The sequence below is a fragment of the Chrysemys picta genome, chromosome 4, assembly GCF_011386835.1.
Source record: "Chrysemys picta bellii isolate R12L10 chromosome 4, ASM1138683v2, whole genome shotgun sequence".
Lineage (NCBI taxonomy): Eukaryota > Metazoa > Chordata > Testudines > Emydidae > Chrysemys > Chrysemys picta.
Genome location: NC_088794.1, coordinates 131454515 through 131472734, shown reverse-complemented (window position 1 = coordinate 131472734; position 18220 = coordinate 131454515). Strand labels below are relative to the sequence as shown.

Genomic DNA, 18220 nt, shown 5'->3' with positions numbered 1-18220 from the left:
TGATTGTGAACGACAAGGAGAAAATATTAACAAATCCATTATTTAAACTTGCATTTTCCAACCAAGCATGGGTAACGTTTTTTTAAGCAATCCTTACATCTTAAAAAAGTGAGGGGCCAATATAAGTTAATAAACTGATATTGTTTGTTTGCTTTTTAATCATGTTTATTTTAACTGCAGATAAATTGAATTTGTTTGGATCACAACATTCTTCTCTGTTTCCCGGTTTTAGGAGGGGAAAAGCCTTCCACTTAGGATATTACAAGCAGGTAGAAGCAATATTTGCCTTCAAACAGCAGCAAAAATCAGAATCTCTGCAGCACAGAGATGGGGAAGGAAAAAACACCTGTGCCTGTCCCCAAAAGAATTGGCCAGGTGAGGCAGTCTTTGCAAGGGCAAGTATTCCCTCTGCTACTACCACCTCCTCCCACCACCCAAGAAAGATGTAAAATTGTCTATTGGGGGAAGAAGAGTGCTGCTGACCATAGGAGAAACTAGCATTAACTCAAACTGGGCCAACTAGCATTAACTCAAACTGACCTCCTGAGCACTGCACTCCCTATGCAAAGCCACTGGCTGCTGCCCGCCCACCTGTTTACCCCCGCTCCCTTTCCAACAGCACAAAAGGAAAGCTGGGAGGAAGGGAGAGGAAACAGCTGTGTAGTTCCTAGCCCAGACCGTCTAACTCTACTTGGAATGGATGGGTGTCAAATCTCTTGCTTTGAGGTATGACTGGTGGAGATCTGAGGAAAGAGAAGAGAGAAAGGAGCTGAGCTAAAATACTATTTCCTCCGTCTTCCCCAACAGCAGTACAAAGTGCCTGTGAGGAGCAGAAGTAGAAGCAGAGATGAGCTGACCAACAGCACGCAGGTGGACAAAGCTCTACAAGAGTAGATCATTGGGATTTCAGTTCATACTGCCTTGCCTGGGGATTTCACCAACCCTTCCTCCTCTGCCCTACAGAGCTGATTTTCAGTCTCTTGGGAGATGGAACAGAGGTGCCTATGACCCATCTCCCATCTCCCTTTGCTCGCAGACCCTGTTGGGGGGTTCTCCTAACCCCATTATCCCCCCAACAGTAAATATCCTTAGGGTATTGTTGCTGTTTGTCTTCATGCAAATGCTGCTGCCCGAAGCCTAAGACAGAGGCTTTTCTTTCTAGAAATCACAAACAGAGAATTAGTGAGGGACCATGAAGCTATCCACAATTGTTTTCTTAAAAATCTGAGCCACTCCGTTTAACTCTCACATTTTATTAGAGAATGAAATTGATGGAGGTGGTGTTTCTGTGATTAAAACTGTAGATTCAGATTAATAAGTAGAGCAGCAGCATATTGTCATTTTTAGTTGTTCTAACTGTTCTAAATAAAAGCACTGTAACCTTTTCAGGCCTACTGTTATTGTGACACCTCAAATAATCTGTCAAGAGTTTTTTGTTAATTAAGGGACCTGCTCTCCTATCAATACACAGGCATAACTTCAGTAGTACATGTGATCACCATAAGGAAACTAGACCTATACTGTTCATACTGTAGCTTGTACTTATTTTGATTAAATAAAAACTTTTTCTGCCACTTCTATTTGTCAGTAATATCCATAACACTCTGCATAGCAGTTTGTTTTTATTTTCATCTTGGGCTCTGCAATTTAACACTTGAATACAGAGAGCACATTACATTTCAGTTTGGTGCTATGACTGCCAAACATACAGCTGCTAAAACCTGGGAACAGAAAATCAAATTCTATTTGATTAGACTTTGGCAGAGGCCCCCAGAGAAGTCAAGTTTATCCTTGTTAAAAATGTAGTAATTTTTGCCTAAAAATTCACAGCAACACTTTTAAAAAACTGTTATTTACCTGTACAGTAACTATTGTTCTTTGAGATGTTTTGTGGACCATAGGTGTATGCAGGGCCGACGAGAATGGGGGGGGGGAAGCTGGTACAAATTACCGGGGCCCAGTGGTTCAGAAGGGGACCTGGGGCCCAGCTTCCCCGCCCCCTTGTCGGCCCCATTTAGCCGGTCCGCCCTTGCTGGGGGTCCCGAAAATTTTTTTTCACTGGGGCCTGAACCTGCTCTTGGTGGCCCTGGGTGTATGTGTGCCCAATGCACTCGAGTCAGACTTTTGCCAGCAGTAACACTAGGTGGCGCACGTGCCCCTGCTCCCCTGATGCTCAAAGTCAAAGGCATAAAAGAGATGTAGCTGCTGCCTTCCTTTACATTCCTTCACACCCACCATCTAACTAATGCCCAAAGTAGCAGGGATGATGGGAGGGTTGTGGAACGCATATGTGCACAAAACATCTCAAAGAACAGATAAGTAACTGTTTTTTCTCTTTTGAGTGATTGTGTACATATACATTCTACTATAGGTGACTCACCAGCAGTTCCTTTATAGGTGGTGTAACTTCAGATTGTTTGAAAAGAGACTTCAGCATTGACTTGCTGAAACTGGCGTAATTCCAGGAAGCTTGAGTCATAGCATAGTGTCTAGAAAAGGTATGTACTGACAATCACGTTGCTGCCTTGCAGATGTCCGTTATCAGGATGTTACCCAGATTCCTTGCCTTGATTCCTTAGACAGAAGGTCCTTGATCTAGGACAGTGTACCAGTAGTGTCTTGGTCAGTTTGGAGCTCTAAGGATTAAAGTCACTTTGTCTCTTTTTAGCTTCCAGTTCACCCCCCGGGTGACAGAGACAGGAGGAAATATGTACATTAGAAGACCTGACCAATAGAAAAGGAAGGAGTCTGTCAAAGAACCTGGACTGTGACTGCTCTGGAGCAGAATGTCCTGCACTTGTTCAGGCTGGTCACAAAGAGGTCTATTACTAGATAATGCCACTGATGGATAATCTGATACAGACTGTCCTTGTGTATTGACCACTTGTGATGGTCTACCACATTCCTGCTGAGGGAATCTGCAATAGTATTCCTTATCCCCGGGAGATTAAATGTCTTTAAGACATTGTTCTTTATGTAGAGGTTCCACAGATGGATTGTTTCTTGGCACAATTAATTTGTCCTTCTCTGGGCTTGCCTACACTTAAAATGCTATAGCAGCTACGCCCCGCCATCACACAGCCCCTAGCTACCCATTCCCTGAACCCTGAGTGGTTTTCAAACTTTTTGAGCTGAGTCCCCTCCTCCCTCGCTATAAGTTATAATTTTTGGTTGCCCCTCCCCTCCCCTCCCGCCAACCCAGACAAGTTGGGTGACCTGCTGAGGTGAGTCAGGGGATTAGGGTGACCAGATGTCCCGATTTTATAGGGACAGTCCTGATTTTTGGGTCTTTTTCTTATATAGGCTCCTATTACTACCCCCATCCCGATTTTTCACATTTGCTGTCTGGTCACCCTACCGGGGATAGAGGTGGAGCTCCCTCCCAGGATCCCACTGTGTGGAGCTGGCCTGAGCCCCATTGGCCCCTGGTCCTCCTAAATAGAAGTCAAACTACACCTATGTCTGAGGCCCTCCACCTGCACCGCCCCACTCGGCCCAGAGCCTGGAGTCCCTCCCTTCCCCAATGGGCCCTGGAGTTTTTATAGCATGTTGTGGGGGGCCTCAGAAAGAAAAAGGTTGAGAACCCCTGACCTAGAGCATAATAGGTTAATATGTAATAACCAACATGGATTTGTCAAGAAGAAAATCATGCCAAACTAACCTAATTTCCTTCTTTGACAGGGTAACTGGCCTAGTAGATTGGATTGAAGCAGTAGACATAATATTTCTTGATTTTTAGTAAGCCCTTTGACACAATCCCACATGACCTTCTCATAACAAAACTACAGAAATGTGATCTAGATAAAATTACTATAATTTGGGTGCATAACTGATTGCAAGAGTAATTATTAAGGCTGCAAGTCTGTCACGGTTCTCACAGATTCTGTGATCTCTGACTTCTGCTGCAGCAGCAGTTTGGGTGTGTGGAGGGGGCTCAGGGCTAGGGGCAGGAGGTTGGGGAATGAAGGGGGCACTTACTTCTCGGTGGGGGGCTCCCCAACTCCCACTGGCATGGCCCCCCTGCAGCTCCTAGGCAGCGGAGGGGCTGGGGAGTGTCCGTGCTGCATGCTGCCCGCAGGCCCCGCCCCCACAGCTCCTATTGGCTGTAATTCCCGGCCAATGGGGCTTGCGGCAGCCGGCGCTTGTGGCAGGAGCAGCGGAGCTCCTGTCCTGACTCCTCCGCTGCCTAGGAGCTGCAGGGACGCAGAGCCGGATATGAAACCCTGCCAACCCTTCCTCCACCAGCACCTGCGGCGGCCCTGGACCACCCCTGCCAGAGCACCTGCAGCCCCCTGCCCAAGTTTTAGTCACGGTGGGTATTTTTAGTAAAAGTCATGCACAGGTCACAGGCCCGTGAATTTTTGTTTATGGCCCATGACCTGTCCATGACTTTTACTAAAACTACCCGTGACTAAAACGTAGCCTTAGTAAACTATCTGTAAAACTGTAAAACTGAGAGGATGTATCTAGTGAGTTCACTGTAAAACTGAGAGGATGTATCTAGTGAGTCCCACAGGGGTCTGTCCTGTATTAGATACTATTCAATATTTTCTTAAGTGACTTGGATAATGGAGTGCTGCAGATGCTTACAAAATCTGTGATGACATCAAGCTGGGAGGGGTTGCAAGCACTTTGAAGGGCAGGATTAGAATTCAAAATGACCTTGACAAATTGGAGAATTGGTCTGAAATTCAATAAAGACAAGTGCAAAGTACTATAATCCGGAGGAAGTACTAATACAAAATGGGGACTAAGTGGCTAAGCAGAAAACGATCTGGGGGGGGGGTATAGTTGACTCATATTCAGTTTTTGACCCACTATCTGTTGCAATTGCAAAACAGGCTTAATAATATTCTGTGGTATATTAACAAGAATGTTATATGTGAGACATGGGAGGTAACTCTCCCGCTCTATTTGGCACTGGTAAGGCCACAGCTGGAGCATGGTGTCCAGTTCGGGCGGCACACTTTAGGAAAGATATGGATAAACTCCAGAAGAGTGCTACAAAAATTATAAAAGGTTTGGTAAACCTGACCTATGAGGAAAGGTTAGAACAATCTTGGCATGTTAAGAAAAGAAGACTGGGGTGGAGGGGAGAGAAACACACCCCATAACAGTCCTCAAATATATTAAGAGCTGTCATAAAGAGGACAGTCCTCAATTGTTCTCCATGTCCACTGAAGGTAGGACAAAAAGAAATCGGCTTAATCAGCAGCAAAGGAAATTTAGGTTAGTTATTAGGAAAAAAACTTTCTAACTATAAGGACAGTTAAGCACTGGACCATGCTTAAGGGAGATGGTCGAATCCCTGTCACTGGAGGTTTTTAAGAACAGGTTAGACAAACACCTGTCTGGGATGGTCTAGGTTTACTTGTTCCTACATCAGTGCGGGAGGCTAGACTAGATGACCTTTTGAGGTCCCTTACAGCCCTACATTTCTATGATTCTATTAAAGTATGTGCCTTGCAAAATGAGGGCAGCATACCAGTCCTCCATTTCCAAGAAAAGGATAATACATGCAAGGTAACCATCCTGAACTGGATTTTCCTGATCCCCTGTTCAAGTTTATTGGATTTGGGATGGGTCAAAGACCATCTTTCTTTTGGGGGATCAGGAAGTAGCAGGAACAAAAGCCTTTCCATCTGTGTTGATGAGAACTCCCTCTATTGCTTCCAGATCCGAAAAGAGACTGTACTTCTTGTATTAATGCACCCTGTGAGATGAGTCCCTGAAAAGGCACAGGGAAGGTGTGTTGATGAAGGGAAGGGAATTGAACTGGATAACATATTGTTCCTTTACAACAGTGCTGAGAACCCAACTATCTGAGGATATTCCTGTCCATGCACTGTAGAAGGAAGATAGCTGGTTTCCAAATGGAGGGGGATCAAAATTTTTCAGATGATTTACACTTGATATGCTGTCCTCAAGTGTGACGTTAAAATGACTGTTTCAAAGCTGACATCTGGTGAGAAGGGCCTGCTGTGGATGAAACTGATGCGTGATTTCCACATAGAGACACCCTGAGGTCTCAGTGATAGTAAAACCTATGTTATGCTTGTGGTCAACTATTTCATCTTCCTCACTGGGGTATAGACCCTCAGAGAGCGAAGAGTGGCATGGGAATCTTTTAACATACAGCATTGTCAGTCTTCTGGAAGAAGAACTTAGTACCCTCAAGGGCAAGTCTTCTATTGTATTTTGTAGTTCCCTTGGGATTCCAGAGGTCCCCAACCAAGAAGAACACCTCAGGGAGATGGCTGTCACAACTGAATGTGAAGATGTGTCACATGAGTCAGTAGCCACTTGGAGAGATGTCTGAGCAATGAGATGACCTTCAGTGACTATGGCCAAGAATTGCGCTTTATAATCCGCTGGTAACTTGTCTGCATATTTAGAAATTGCAGACCAAATAATAAAGGAATACTTTGCCAATAAAGCTTGATAATTTGGGATTCTCATTTGAAGACTTACAGTGGTGCAGCCTTTCAACCATGTAAATTCAATCTCTTAAACTGTCTTTGGGGTAGCATTGGGGAATAACTGCCTCGATAGTTCATTTGCCACAGTAATAACTAAGGAATCTGTTGTAGGGTGAATGAAAAAATAATCATATTCTTGCTGGGGAACCTGATATCATCTATCCACCAATGAATTGAAGCTGGTGTCTGCCAAAGGGCTTGGTTCCAGTAGGCATTGGTTAATAGGAAGGACAACCCCTCCTGGGGGGATTGGAGTCTGCAGCATATTTAATAGTTTGTGCAGGTTCTTTTGCACAAGTTCTGCATGCACTCCTAAGGAAGCAGCCACTCTCCTCATGAGGTCTTGAAAGACCTTGAAGTCTTCAGGTGGAGGTAAAGTTGACTCCAGTGTGATAGCCTCCTCTGTAGAAAAGGAAGAAATGCAAGAAGGAATATTCAGGGGTTCCTCTGTTGATACCTCTTGGTCTGTGGATTCTGTCAAGGGGTGATCGTGTGGTTTCATGGAGCTTCACAAGTAGCTACAGGAGCTGGAGAGGTGACTCCTCCTGCATTGTGTAGTTGGTGGAGGTCCAGAAAGCCTTGGAGAAGCCCACAAGGCCCAAGTTTTTGTAGTGCTCATGGTGGAGGGCACCATACTGGGGCATCTTTATAATTGTAGTGATCTTGATCACTGGGCTGTGTATCCCTAGAATAAGACCTGCATGGAGATCTGAAAGACCTTAGAGATAAAGGTCTATCATGGTCAGAGTCCAGCAATGAGAAAATATAACTCTCCTCAGTAAATGGAGGTATCAGTCCTATGCCCAGACCTCCAACACCCCCTGGAAATACATGATGTTGCCCCCAAAATACTGACATTGAAGAAGTATCTAACTGTGCCAGAGGAGGCAGACAAAGTGAACAGAATGGTGAAAGACGAGTCGATGTTGACCATGCTAATGTGTACTGGACTGAAGATGTAGAAGCTGTAGTGGCAGGTGCCGGAAGAGCTGATGGAACTAAGGGAGGAGCAGACAGAGCTGAAGCAGCTGCAGTTAGAGTTGGCTGATGCAGCAGAGGTAAGTACAGTAAAGGGAAACACAGTAAATCTCTTGCCACATGAAAGGCTTGTGGCATTGACGGCACCAACAACAGACATAAGTTTCCAGCCGCGGGAGCTGGTACCGGATCCAACAGTGCCAGGGTTGAAGATCTCTCTGGTAACAGAGATGGCACCAGTCCCAACAGCCCTGCTGGAGTCAATAATGCCGCCTCAGATGGCACTAGTGTGTTGGTACTTGGGCCCATACCTTGGCACCACAGGACTTTTTGTGAGATTAGGAGTGTGGCCTATCAACCTAAGAAAGTTTTGAAAGCTTTGATGAAGTTGCAAGACAGGAAGATCTAAGCTTTGGAGCTGTGGCAACCAGAGGGGCACTCCTTGTGGAGGACCTCTCTATTTTCTTGTGGTCAGGGTCAGGCTCTGAAGAGGGACACATCACCTTGTAGAGGAGATGAACCTTCAGACAGAAATCTCATGGAGAACAGGGAACTGATTAGGCGAGACATATGGAGGAGAAATTCCCTAATGTGGAAGCAGAAAAGTAAGAGAAAGGAGGATCTGGGGGTAGATGTCTTTAGACCATTTAAGGATTGGGCGAAAGTAAACCCTAACCCTAACAATGCGAGAGTTGTAGGAGATGCTGTTCTCGCCTTGCTTTCAGTTGATAAGGAGGGAATGCTGACTTAAGCAGAAACCTTGAGATAAGCTGGCGTCTGGAGGGAATTTGTATAAACAAAGGAGAGCCGTTAGCCGTTGATGTATGTAACGGGAAGGTATAAATACTTGTCTTATACTGCTTGTAAGGGGAAGATCCTCCTAAGGTCAGGGGATCCCCTGTCCAACCACAGTCTTCCCTTGCAATTGTTCATAATAAACTGTCTCTGACTTGTTGCTAACAAACGCAGAGTGAGGATTGTTTTCTTCCACACTAACAAATTAGGCAGCAGTTATGTTTATCAGTGACAGGGATAACAGCCCTGCATGTGGCACACTGTTTAAATCCGGGGTATTTCTGCATGGCAAAAATCACTAAAATCACTGTCAGCTAATTGCCTACTAAACTATAACGATAGTAAATGAATTATAACTATATACAAAGTGAGAAATTCTCTTTCTAAGCTGGCTAACCGTGGCTCAAGAGTGATGGAGAGCTCCAGTTCTTGCCATAAGAAGGAACTGAGAAGGAGGCAGCAGTCATGCTCCTTTTATGCCCTTGCCTCTAACCACAAGGAAGGCAGGGTCGCATGTGCTGCCTAGTGGTACTGCTGTCAAAATTATCTGACTCAAATGCACTGGGCACAGATACACTTACAGTGGAATGTATACGTGCACAATCACTTGAAGGAAAATAAACAGTTGTTCTATTTCAATGTAGTATACAATGCACTGTTATAATCTGTCTTGTCTTACCTTTTCCCCAGACTAAGATGTTTCCACTTGAGTCTCCTGTAATTGTATCACCATTTTCAGAAAAGGTCACACACAGGACAAACTTTGGCTTCTCTTGTTTCTGTATGGTAGAGAATTAGTAAATTTACAGCAACACACAGTCCATTCCTTTTAGCTGTATGTATTTAATTCAATTTAGTCCTAATATTAATACTGTAATATTTTCTTTTTATTCATCTGAAAAAAAAAAGCAGGAGCTACTCTAGGCCTTCAGAAATAAAGTTCTGCAAACACTGTCAGAAAAGCTTGAGATTTCTTTGAAGAACAATGAGGAAGTTCTGTGAGGCGTAGGTGCTCCAGGTATATTTGTTCTGGAAGTAACAAATGCATCTGTAATACTTTCTCAGCTTAACTGAGGCTATCCTTGAAAATGCGTTTAAAAATGAAAACAGAAAATGTCAAGGCACATATTTAAGAGTTCCAACTTTAAAATGTTTATAACTTTACAATTACTTGAATAATTTTCTTCAACTTGGCTTGCTTAAGGAGACAGATTTTAAAAAGTAGAAGTCAACTGGAACATGTATAGCCCACATGCTTTATACTGCAGCATTTGGAAAAAAAAAAATTAGCCCAAAGAAAGGGAGAGAAGCAGTGGGGAGGAGACATGGATTTTTTTTCTGAATATGCTATGTTTTGTGCACAGGTCTAGAGAAACTCAGCTAGAGGGCATAGAAACATCCAGAAGTAGGGCATGGCAGTTACTAAGCATGCTCTGTAGCTGTTTGTGAAGCTGTATAAGACGTTTTCATTTAGGGCAAGCAGTTTTTACTCCTGGGGGAATTCTGCTCCAAAAAATTAAATTCTGCACATACTATTTGACAATTCTTCAAAATTCTGCATATTTTATTTGTCAAAATAACACAATATAATCATGCCAAATCAATTATTTGGGTAATTTATTTCAAAATATCTGTCAGCAAGTATGTCTGTAACAATACAGACCAAAAATAAAGAGTCTGGTAAAAACATTTTGACAAATTCCTTACTAGGCATATTAATACAGAACTTTGAGTAATTCATTTAAATTACAATACAGAACAGTATTTCCTGCACATGTCAGAAGCAGTGCAAGGCTTGGGAGAGTCAGGAGTAATGGAAGAGCTGAGAGAGAGGGAAGGAGCCTAGGAGTGAACCTGGAGGGTGTTGGGTGTGTGTGCGAGAAGGTTTTTTTGGGCGGGGATTGTTAGGGAATTGGAAAACCTCCCCCTTGCAGACCCTGGCTGACCCCAAGCCCCTCCTATTCAATCAGGTACATCTGCCCGTCCCTGCACCCCTATCCCCATATGTCTCTGCAACTCCTCTCCCCCATCTCCAGGCTCAATTCTGTCACCCACTAGCTCCTGAGTCCATGCCCCAGTCTGTCCCCACACTAGCCATTCTGAACCCCAGTTTATGATCCCCCAGAAGCCCTGGTGCTTCGCTCTGTCCTAACCTGGCTCCGTGGGCAGGGTGCTGTGATGAACTTCTACTCCTGGGGGAATTCTGCAGCACTGGGCAGAGAATTTTTTTCTCCCCACAGAAAATACATTCTGTTCCAGAAATGATGCAGTCTGCCTTTTGCCCACCAGAGGCCACTATGATGCCAGAACAGCCAGCTGCATTCTTGCAGCTAGCTGTTCTGGTGCCACAGTGTCCTCTGGTGGGCAAAGGTGGAACAGCAACACTTCTTGAGCAGAATGTATTTTATGCGGGAAAATACAAAATTATGTGGACAGAGGAATTCTGCACATCTGCAGATGTGCAGAATTCCCCCAGGAGTAAGTTTTGCAGGTCCCACGCATACTCATCATTTGAGAGCTTAGTCAATCAGAACTGGGGGGGCGGGGAGGGAAGGTTATAGATATAGAAGTTAAAGACAGCCCTATGGCTGATTGCCTGGGCTCAGCAGGACGAAGAGAAATGTCTGATGTGAGCAGGGACGGCTCCAGGATTTTTGCCATCCCAAGTGGCGAAAAAAAAAAAGGCGCAATCGCAATCCACGGCAGCTCTACCGCGCCGCTTTCTTCTTCGGCGGCAATTCGGCAGGTCCTTCCCTCCGAGAGGGACCGAGGGACCCTCCGCCGAATTGCCGCCGAAGAGCCCAACGTGCCAACCCTTCCCCTTAGCCACCCCAAGCACCTGCTTGCTCAGCTGGTGCCTGGAGCCGGCCCTGGCTGTGAGGGCTGGCTAACTCTTTGGATATAGGCTATAGATTCCTGTTTCACCAGCAGCTGAGTAAACCAATCAGCTATTAACTCAAGGACTGGAATGCTGCTAGCTGTAAGGATCCCCGACTTTTTTTTGCTGACAAGGCTTTGAAGCATTCAGAAAAGAACAGAGTCTCTCAGACTCTGAAGAATCCAGGTGACACACACTGCATATTATGACCACTATACAGAGATTGAAAAGTTATCTCTGAAAGAATATCAGAGGAGAATATGTGTAGTAAAGTATAGAAGTGTAAATGTCACATTAAATCCTTTCATTTAAATATATGTAACAGCAACAAAGTGAAGAAGTCTGTATAAGGATTTACTACTTAATGTAGGGTTGTCAAACAATTAATTTTTTTTATTAATTGTGAGATAAAAAAATAGCCATGATTAATCGCAGTTTTAATTGCACTGTTAATCAATAATAGAATGCCAATTTAAGTTTATTATACATATTTTTATATTGATTTCAGTTACAACACTGAATAGAAAGTGTACAGTGCTCACTTTATATTATTTTTGATTACAAATATCTGCACTGTAAATAGGGTGACCAGATGTCCCGATTTTATAGGGACAGTCCCGATTTTTGGGTCTTTTTCTTATATAGGCTCCTATTACCCCCCACCCCCTGTCCCGATTTTTCACATTTGCTGTCTGGTCACCCTAACTGTAAAAAAGAGAAACAAAAGAAACAGTATTTTTCAATTTACCTCATATCAGTACTGTAGTGCAATCTCTTTATCATGAAATGTAGAATTTTTTTTAAATAACTGTACTCAAAAACCAAAAAAAATGTAAAACTTTAGAGCCTACAAGTCCACTCAGTCCTACTTCTTGTTCAGCCAATCACTAAGACAAACAAGTTGCTTTACATTTACAAGAGATAATGCAGCCCGCTTCTTATTTACAATGTCACCTGAAAGTGAGAACAAGTGTTCACATGGCACTGCTGAAGCTGGCGTTGCAAGGTATTTATGTGCCAGATATGCTAAACGTTCATATGCCCCTTTATGCTCAGCCCTGAGATTTAACTTTTCAGTACTTTTCAGAAAGCATTACACAAAGACAGAAATCTGGCCTGTGCTTCAGCAAGGAGTTAAGCTGAGGTGCAGAAAAAAGGGGAATGTAATATAGTTAAACATAATAGAATTTTAGTAATCCATCCCCGTTACACACACAGGATGCACGCTGACATTTCTTTATGCAGTTACTTTGATTGCACATTCAAGTCAGATAATTTAAACAAGCAAGGGTTAACTAGACACCATAGTAGCCATCTGTACACACTGCAGAAACATTTTATTTGTGCTTGCAACTGTAGTAACTATGCATGCAAATGGAAATGCAAAAATCAAAGTGGAGTTCAGACCTACTTTTTTAAAAGCAAGACCTTTAAGTAAAAATGATATTTACAAAATAGACTAAGAGTGGAATTTTTAGCTTTGTCTCATTTTGAAATATGTATGTGCAGAACTTTAGATCTGAAAAGAACATATGGGAAAGAAAATTCATGTTCACATAAATTTGCAACTCAATCAAGTTGTATTTCTCAAATTACCCTTGGGGGGAAAAAACCCCTACCACCTTTGGGCTCTGGCCAAACATGGAAACTTTCAACCCAAAAGGAATTTGAGAAAATTAAGAGAAAGTGAAAACAAGAATGTAGAGACTAGAATGGAAACTAGATTTTGACCTTCACTGTAGTGATAACCACCTAGGACTGCTGCATGCTATGCTAGGGTACTGTAATAATATATTACAAATGCTGTTCAAAATACAATATTATAAAATAGCAGGTTTAATTACCATGTTGTTTTGATTCATTCCAGCCTTAAATAAACTCTATTGCTGTGTGCATATAGCATTGCTATAAAAGAAAAGTTAGGAGCATATACTACTTTACCTCAAATAATCCTTGCTTTTTAATAAGGGAGTTCCCTTCTAACGTCCAAAAGTAAAGGTGTGATTTTCCACATGTAACTATTATATTTGTGTCTGTAGGATGAAAATCTGTTGTAAATACCGCCTCATTAGAACACTTGAAAAGAAAGAAAGAAACAATGTATCAAAATTTAAAATACAGATAAAACAAAATGATTAATTTACAAGTGTTTTCTTGTTAGACAAATTAGTCAACTTATGATACATAATTATGTACCATATCTGGTTTGAAATTTTTTTGCTGATTTTTTTACTTTAAGTGAAAACACACTGATATAACAAGCACTTTGGATAAAATGTCTTGAAGGAAAGAGCTGAAGTGAAAACATTTTCTAATGTCTAAACATTTGAACCATGTCTTCAAAACTGTGTCCGATATTCTTAAGAGGAAGCTCTCAAATTAAAATTTGTTTACAGCACTTTTCTGTATGCCCTCTTATACATCCCTATAGTTGCTTTTTAAAATTTCTTAATAAACTCTAACATGATTGTGACAGCAAAGCAAAAATAAGACCCTTTTCCTTCTCTCCCTCCCTCCGAAAAGCCCCCCACAGTATTTTCAACCATGAGAAGAAATATTTCAGATATCTGTACTTTATATTCTTTGTCCTTTATAAATTAATGCACTAATAAGAATTAAAAGGTACAGAAAGAAATTTGATGACAAAAATTCAGATCTACATACAATCAAGCATTTTATTGCACAAAATATCTTATTGCAACACCTTGACATCTGCCAGCCTCTCTTCCTTCTGCCAGTCCCATACAGAAAGCACATGGTCATTTGAATCATCCACGGAACAAAGGTTACTTCCTCCATTCTGAAGCAAAACATTTTAAAAATCATTTATAAAATAATTCAGAAATTCGTAGATACAAATCTAAAAGTTATTAAACATTACTGCCTAACTGAAAGTGAAAAATGTTATTCTACGTCCAATTAAAATCTTTAGATCCAAATCCTACAGACGGAAGTAAACTGTGGAGTTTTGCTTGAGTAGTACAAGATTTAGCTCTCAATTTTTTCAGAATGCTGTGTATATGAAACTTTAAATAATTTAACTATACATTCAGCACACAAACACTTTATACATGCATTTACTTACAGACTTAGAAAAAGCAATGCAGGTGACAGCACGGTCAAAAAAGCCCATCCCAATGATATGCAGTGTATTCAAAGTAACAGAATCCCAAACACGTACATGGGGTGGTAATTGCTGTAAAAAATTAAAGCAGAAGCAAGTGAAAAATTTTTGGGGGAAAGAGTATCCGCATTTTTTAAAATTTGAAAATACGTGAAAACACATGTTATTAACATTTAATATCAGTATTATTGGTAACATCAATATAGTTCTCCTGCTGTATAATGACAGATGGCCTAGCAAATGACCCAGTAATAGCCACACATATGCCTAGTCATTGCGATTAATTTGGCAGGGCAAAGAGCATCCTCCAATCCCAGGTGTCCAGTACTAAGTGGGAGGTGTTAAGCACCTTGCAAGATCAGATCTACAATTAGCCCATTTCATGTCCTGCTCCAAGGTCACAGAGTCTTAACTGCAGCAAACACTATACTGTTTCTAGTTGCTATCAAATTACTAATGCACAATAAACAAAAACAAGAAAATCAGTTACTGGCTGATTACTTTCAACAACAGTGGAAAGTTGCCCATAGAAAAGTACTTTATTATTAGTCTCCCTTTTTATAACATTGGTCAGAACCATCTTTGTTTAGCTTAAAATCAATTCAGTATATGAATAATTAAAATTATTTGCATGTCAAAGGTACATGTTTAAAGTTCTCTCCTAACAATCACTTACAGTAATACAAAGATAATAGAGTACATTGCTCAATATGATGGAGACCTAAATGCTTCTTATATCCACTAGAGGGCAGTCCCTGTAAATATGAGTTAATTAAAAATATTACCTCAAAGCAATTAGGAAGACTTGCACAGAATTTATTCTATGTATACAATAGACTAATAAATGAAGGCCAAATTCTAAAATGTGTGTGTGTATAAAACTTTTAAGTTAACTGATATTTTAATGCTGTATCAGGCCCAATTATTACTCTTGATCTCTTATTGATCATTAATAAATAAAACTAACCCTTAAAGAAAACTCAGCTTCTTTCAAATAACAATGTGGATTATTTTTAAAAACAAGACAAACACAGCTATCAAAATTTTGGATCTCATGGTCCCATCTTTCCTCTGGAGCCCACCTCCAAACCTCCTCGTGTTCTCTGTAAGGAATGGAGCTGGAGAGTCAGAGACAGACAGACGGCATCAGAAAATGGAACTAGCTGATGGAACTTGACAATTCCATTGGCTACCTTGGCATCATTCAATTAGCTTCTGTCAAATTAAGAATATAATGCTTTGCATTTTTAATTTTTAAAATTCAAGGATAATTTAAGTACTGCACAGAGCTAATATACCACTAACTACAATACAATAATATGTCTTGAGAAATATGAGCATGTTACTGTAAACAAAAGGTTTGCTCACTTTTCCATCCTTAGAGGTACCTGCAACCTGACCTGTTGCTATGGTGATCCGGTCAGGATGGACAGCTAGGCTGGAAAAGAAAAAGTTGTCAACCTTCATATTTAAAGCATTGATGATATATTGTAACAGCCAAATGCCAAATTCCATGCAGACTAAAACAAGAGTCTACAGACTTAGTCTTATTACTTCAGTTACATAAATGCATATTAGGAATCTAAAAAATGTATCCCCAAAATAGAGACAAAACTACTTTCATGACCTTTTGTTCCCCAAACTCTTCTATTACTACAACTCAGACACTAGAACCAGTTGGTGATTCGTTTGTGCCCTTCCAGTTTCTTAACATACAGTATAGTAGTACAGTACTACTTGGTTCTTTTTATCAAGTTTAGGCTTTGATTATCCTTCCTCTTGCTCTGGAAAAATACTATTGTTATCCACTTCAAAATTCTACAAGGGTATAAATTTTAGGGCCGTGAATCTAAGTCTCAGAAACAGAATTCCAGAACCAATAAATTAAACCATTTGACCCCTAGAATCAGCTGTTCAGATAAACAAAATATACTCAGCAATTACCACTATACCCAAGAGAAGAGAAATCATCAATGTATTGTTTAAGAGGAGAGCAAGCAATACTGCAAATATGTTAATTCTTCTTTCACTGCAGCTGCTTCTCACTTAGTCCTGGAGGCAGAGTGCCAAGCAAAATGAACTTCGACAGCTAGGGGATAAGGAATTCACTCTACTTTCAAAACAGAATATTATCCACTCTCTAAAACCCTGAATGCTTTGAAAAATTCAAAGGAGTAGGAGAGTTTGAAAAAGACAGATGAGATGAAACAGTTAATCAAAATCCAAGTTAAAATCTCACTGTAAAACCACTAAGCTATGCGATGAATTCATTTCATGGAGCATGTTCATGGCCCTATATAGTTAAGGTTGCAACCAGATTCCATTATCAGTACTATTTTTAGCCTCTTATAGAGGCAAAAAGGTGTTTCATAATGCTTAACCTAGAGAAATGTAGATAAAGGAAGCTAGAAGCATTTATACAGTCATGCTGAAAAGTATTAAGAGGAGCCTTAAGAATTAACAAAGGTCATGACCAAATTATCTTAACAACAAAGACATAAGGGAGGGGAATGTAGACAAATAGACCATAGAATCTGAAGGTAAGCAGGTCTAACAACAAAGTCAAATATCTAGATTTTCCGCCTTCTCTAAGTATGTAAAGAGAGACCAGTTATGGGAACCAAACACAGGGAACTGAAACTGCACTTTATAATAACTCTGTGCCAGCACTTTGTTCAGATCTAGAATAAAAAGCACATAAATATTATGGTGATAGATGGACTAGAATAGATCTTCTGGAAGGAAATGCAGAGTTATCAGATGAGCCAAGATGACAGGCAGTCTCTTAGGTAACAAACATCTAACACATGAAGATTTAGAGGTTAAATTACTAGAATTCTCTTTTCAGAGAGGAAAGAACATTAATTAATTTTTTAAAGGCAACATTAGCATTTCCCAGAACCCCATTTCTATAAAAAAATAAGAATGTTTTGGAGACTTACCACTTCACATCATCATTGTGACCAGTGTAATGTCTCTGAAGTTGTTCTTCAACATTGTATAACACAACTACTGATGCAATGAAATACACAGTTTCGCCCGTTGGAAGTAGGTATAGGTTACTGCGACAGTCCCGACCCCTATACCCATAGCTAGCATGCTTGTTAAGAAGAAATAACACTACTTCTTATGAATTAAGAGACTGACACATGGAAAATAACATATTATTGCCCCTTCTGTACAGTGAAAATACCAGATCCCTGCAAACTTGCAGTGCAGGCAATATACTTTCATGGCAATTCCTGGTGTCTTTACTATCCTTTGACATTTGTGCAAACTACCAGCTTTGTTTCAAGTGCACTTATTATTTAAATTGATTGGTTATATGAAAGAATCATTTGGGCTGGAAGAGAACTCTAGTCGGTCATCCAGTAGCACGCTCTGCATCATATCAGGACTGATTGCCTTATCCTTTGTTCAGGGTGATTGATTCATTATCCTCGTCATTTACAGTTTCATATCTATCTGGATAGTAAAGAGTTGCATCATACATTTCAATTAACGGGTACAGTATTGAAAAGGCAGTGGGCCAGATCCTGATGCCAGTCACATCAGTGATAAACCAAACTAAGTCCAGTGAAATAACTGGAGTTAATACATGTTTAAACCTGTGTAAATGAGATCACAATTTAGCCAAATTAAGTTGTCTTACTCAAGTATGTAATAAACAGGCATCAGGGGACATGGCGACCCTGCTAATATGGGAGAGTGTGGTCTCAGCTAGGTCCTGGCTAAATGGGAGGATATTCCCAGGTGGTCCAGTATGGAAGAAAGGGGTTGTGTTATGGAAAAGGTTGACAACCACTGACATACAACATTAATATAACACAATGCTTTATTTTTCCCCAGGTCTTTTAGTATATACAATTAGATTGTAAGCTTTTTGAGGCAGAGATAATGTTTATAAAGTGCAGTATAAATCTACTGTGGTTTAGAAGTGATTTTTAATAATAAAAAGAATATAGA

General features: G+C 40.9%; 1 protein-coding gene across 11 annotated transcripts in view; it reads right to left on the bottom strand.

The window, feature by feature from the left end:
• The window catches only part of EML1 (EMAP like 1), a 176271-nt gene that overhangs the window by 17179 nt on the left and 140872 nt on the right, over positions 1 to 18220 (bottom strand). For all 11 annotated transcript variants that reach the window (XM_065593593.1, XM_065593594.1, XM_065593595.1 and 8 more), the window contains 6 exons: positions 17197 to 17346; positions 15623 to 15692; positions 14216 to 14326; positions 13835 to 13930; positions 13072 to 13206; positions 8932 to 9031 (listed from right to left, as the gene is read on the bottom strand). In XM_065593593.1, coding sequence (XP_065449665.1) covers positions 8932 to 9031; positions 13072 to 13206; positions 13835 to 13930; positions 14216 to 14326; positions 15623 to 15692; positions 17197 to 17346 — 662 coding nt within the window. The remainder of the gene's footprint in view (positions 1 to 8931; positions 9032 to 13071; positions 13207 to 13834; positions 13931 to 14215; positions 14327 to 15622; positions 15693 to 17196; positions 17347 to 18220) is intronic.